Source organism: Eimeria acervulina, genomic scaffold (genome assembly GCF_000499425.1).
Source record: "Eimeria acervulina Houghton genomic scaffold, Eah_scaff269, whole genome shotgun sequence".
NCBI lineage: Eukaryota > Apicomplexa > Conoidasida > Eucoccidiorida > Eimeriidae > Eimeria > Eimeria acervulina.
This window is the reverse complement of record NW_013549945.1, coordinates 9967-13764: the sequence shown is the minus strand read 5'-3', so window position 1 is coordinate 13764 and position 3798 is coordinate 9967. Positions and strand designations below refer to the sequence as shown.

The 3798-nt window shown below is 40.9% G+C and overlaps 1 protein-coding gene across 1 annotated transcript in view; it reads left to right on the top strand.

Annotated features, from left to right (window-relative positions):
- Positions 1–3102: 3102 nt before the first annotated feature.
- Positions 3103–3798, top strand: part of EAH_00029760 (hypothetical protein, conserved) — a gene marked incomplete at both ends in the record, with an annotated part of 2527 nt that continues 1831 nt past the window's right edge. Inside the window, 2 exons of the mRNA XM_013396214.1 lie at positions 3103–3213; positions 3373–3586. Of these exons, the coding sequence (XP_013251668.1) occupies positions 3103–3213; positions 3373–3586 (325 nt within the window). The remainder of the gene's footprint in view (positions 3214–3372; positions 3587–3798) is intronic.

Below are 3798 nucleotides of genomic sequence, written 5' to 3'. Positions count from 1 at the left end.
CGGAGTTGTTTCAGTGAGCCGCAGCAAAGACAAATAGCAGCAGCAGCAGCAGAAGCAGCAGCAAGTATTCAGCAGCAGAAACAGCAGCTACAGCTCCAGAAGCAGCAGCAGTAGCTAGCTGTAGCTTCCAGGGTAGCAGCTGCAATAGAAGCTGCAGCAGCAAACCAGCAGCAAATCCGCAGCATCCTTAAGCCCGTTTGATGCTTCTGTTGCTACTGATTCTGCTGCTATTGCTGCTGCTGCTGTCGCTGCTGCTGCTGCTGCTGCTGCTGCTGCAGGCATGAGGTGGGGGCTGTTGCTTCTCAAGCCCTCTTAGCAGCTCAAGAGGCAGGGAGCATGAAGGCCCGTTGGGGTGTATGTGCAGCTGCAGCAGACGAAATATCTACAAGAAGGAGCCTTCTGAATGTCTCTGCGTTTAATGCAACCAAAACTGCCGATGAACAAATGATCAAAAAGTAAAAACCCAAGGCCCTCCAATTTATATATTTTCATCCGTCATACAAACTTTTTTATATAATGTTTAATAGATATATGTTTATATATATACAAATATATATATATATATATGCAAATATGTATATGCATATATATGTATTGTGTATATATATATATATATATACAAATGCAGAAATATAGTATATAGTATATACAACAAACGAATATGTATATATATATACGCATAATATATATATAATATATACATATGTATATGTATACATATATATATATATATATATTTATATGTATGTATATGCTGTGCTGCAGGTTGGCGGGTGCAGCCGATACGGTTGTGGGTTTGATAGAGGTGAATGCGTTTCCTGCTGCTGTTGCAGCAGCAAGCAGAGTTGTTGATGGGGTGCTGCTGTTTAAAGCTCTGCTGCAGCAGCAGTGGTACATCCCCGGCTTAAGTGGTTTTAAGCCTAAGCATTTGTTTGATAAACTCAAGCAGCAAGACCGCCAGTACCTTGTACGCATACTTTTAGCATTGCTGCTGCTGCTGCTGCTGCTGCTGCTGGGACTGCTACTGCCTCTGCTAGTGCTGCTGCTACTACTGCTGCTGCCTCGGCTGGGGCTGCTACTGCTGCTGTTGCCTCTGCTGCTGGTGCTGCTTCTGCTGGTGCTGCTGGTGCTGCTACTGCTGCTGTTGCCTCTGCTGCTGCTGCTGCTGCTTCTGCTGGTGCTACTGCTGGTACTGCTGCTGCTGGTGCTTCTTTGTTCTCCCTTCTGTGGGTAGAGACACTGCAGCAAACGGTTGAGGCTTCTTGTGTCTTGCCTTTCTTTACATTGTATTTATTCTGCTGCTTGCTGCGGGCGCTGCTGCTGCAGCTCGAACTTATTTATGCAAGGCCTTCACCTCCTGTCGCTGATAGCGAGGAGTTGCAGCTGCTGCATCAACTCTTGTCTCCTTCTTCTTAGGCCCACATATCAGCAGCTGGCTTGTGCAGCAGCTTTGGGTACCTGCTGCTGCCGCAGCTGCAGCAGCTGTTGCAGCAGCTGCTGCTGCATGCTGCATTGCAGGGCTGCTGCAGCAGCAGGTACTCTGCTGCAGCAGCTGCTGCTGTCTTTTAGTAGGAATTTATTTGGCGGACTCTTTTTACAAAACATATTTGAATTTTGTTTTCAACTTGCTGATGATATTTGGGGCTTAGTGGGGCTGCCGCTGCATGCATCTGCACGCATGCGTATTTTTTTGTTTGTTGTTCTAACCCTAGGAACCCTAAACCCCCTAAAGGGTTTAGGGTTTAGGGTTTAGGGTTTCTGGAGACAAGAGCCTTTAATCACCTCTTTAACAATTCGTGTTGCTATATTAAGTTGCTTGTACAGTTTGTATTATTTAGATTTTAGTATTTAGTATTTGTTTTTTTGCAGCATTAATTTTAATTCGCTATTAGAATATATAGTCCTGTTAATTCAGTTTTCAACATGCCTTCCGTAGACGGTAGGACTATATAAAAACGGATATATATATATATATATATGTATATATATGTGTATATATATATACATATATATATATATATATATGTATATGCATATATATACATATATAGGCATATGTATATATATATAAATATGTATACATATGCACATCAGTGCATACATACATATATATATGTATATGGATATATATTTGTATATATATATGTAGATATGCATAGCCATACCTCATTATTAATAGCGTATAGCTTGATTTTAAAGGCTTTAGGTTCTATTGAAACGCAGGATATTCAAATAAAAATAAATGCATTTGCAATCCTAGAGAAAATAAGGCAAAATATCCTGACGAAATAAACCATCAGTCGGTGTTAATGTAAAAATAAATAAAATATTTTTATTTATTAAAATGTTTAATGAAATAAAAAGAGAAGAAAACGACGCTGGATTTGGACCGGGGTTCCTAAGAATATGCATTTGGGTGTTGAACAGCGAGAAACTCGCAGGTTTCTTCTGATTCAAATAACAATATAATAAAACATTAAAGTTAGAAAAGAATATTTAAGAATTGTTTTAATTAATTGTTTTATATTTCTCTTTTATTAAAAACATAAAATTTTCTGAATGTCTTTGACTGCCCTGCTCTCACCGAAACCGCGAGAGCATTGGTATTTGAAGGTTGGTGTATTTTGAAGAAATGTTTGAAAATTATATTATTTATTGATAAATATTAATTAATTCTTTTTAATTACAATTTATTTCAGGTTTATTTCCCCAGTTGAAGGCATATTGCAATGCGCTGGCTGTAGCTGAAGGAAGAAGGTGCTGGGCGGTGAGCCAGTGGTAAACCAGCAGAAGTTGGATAACAGTCGGGCGTTTAGCCTCCTTTTAACTGTCTAAATCTATTTTCATTATTCTTTTTATTTTATTTTTCCCTTTTTATTCACTTATAAACACCGTTATGAGTCAAACTACTAGTCTTGTACGCTGTTAAGACGAGCAGCGCAAGCTGGTAGGATGTTGCAATAATAGGGGAAGGCAAATGCTTCTTACAGCATTTTAAGGGTGTAAATACAAGAAAAATTATAGAGACTAAGGGTTGTTTCTGTTATTTTCTTTTATTTTACTTCTTTAATCACTCATTTTCACACTCTTGTTACGCTCAGCATGCATCCAGACACCCCGCTGAAGACGGCGGGCGTAACAGAAAGCCCCCCTCAATGGGCAGCAGCAGAAGCTGCAGATCTGCAGCATCCTGAAGATTCAGGCTTAGCACAAGTAGGTTTTGCTGCAGCATCTGCAGGAACAGCACTGCATGCATGCAGCAGCAGCACTGCAACACGCCGCACGTGAAGCAGCTTTGTCTACTCAATATGGGTGTTGACGAACAAAGGGAGGAAGACTCTGTTTCTTTTGCTGCTTTGTTTGCTGCTGCAGTCACTACGCTTCTACGTAGCTCATGCAAATGCAGGCATCCGCAATATGTGCGAAAGCCCCGCTACAAGTGATATCTTTCGTTATCCCCCTGAGTCTCGCACTGCTGCAGCAGTAGCCTTGGCAGCAGATAAAGAAGACCGTTTGCTGCACCTCCTTCGGGGCTACGGATGTGCAGTTATCCTTGCAAACCTTATCACCACCTTCTTGTGCTCCAGTATGTCGCAAGCCCCTCCAGCGAAACCCTAGACCCTAAACCCTAAACCCTAAATCCTAAACCTAAGCAAGTCTCGTTTGCTGAACGTGCAGCTGCCCTCATGTTCCTTATTGGTGCAAACGCCCCCGCAAACCCCGACGCATTCCCCACAAGCTTTGGTGAGGCGCAATATATATATATATATATATATATATATATATATATATATATAA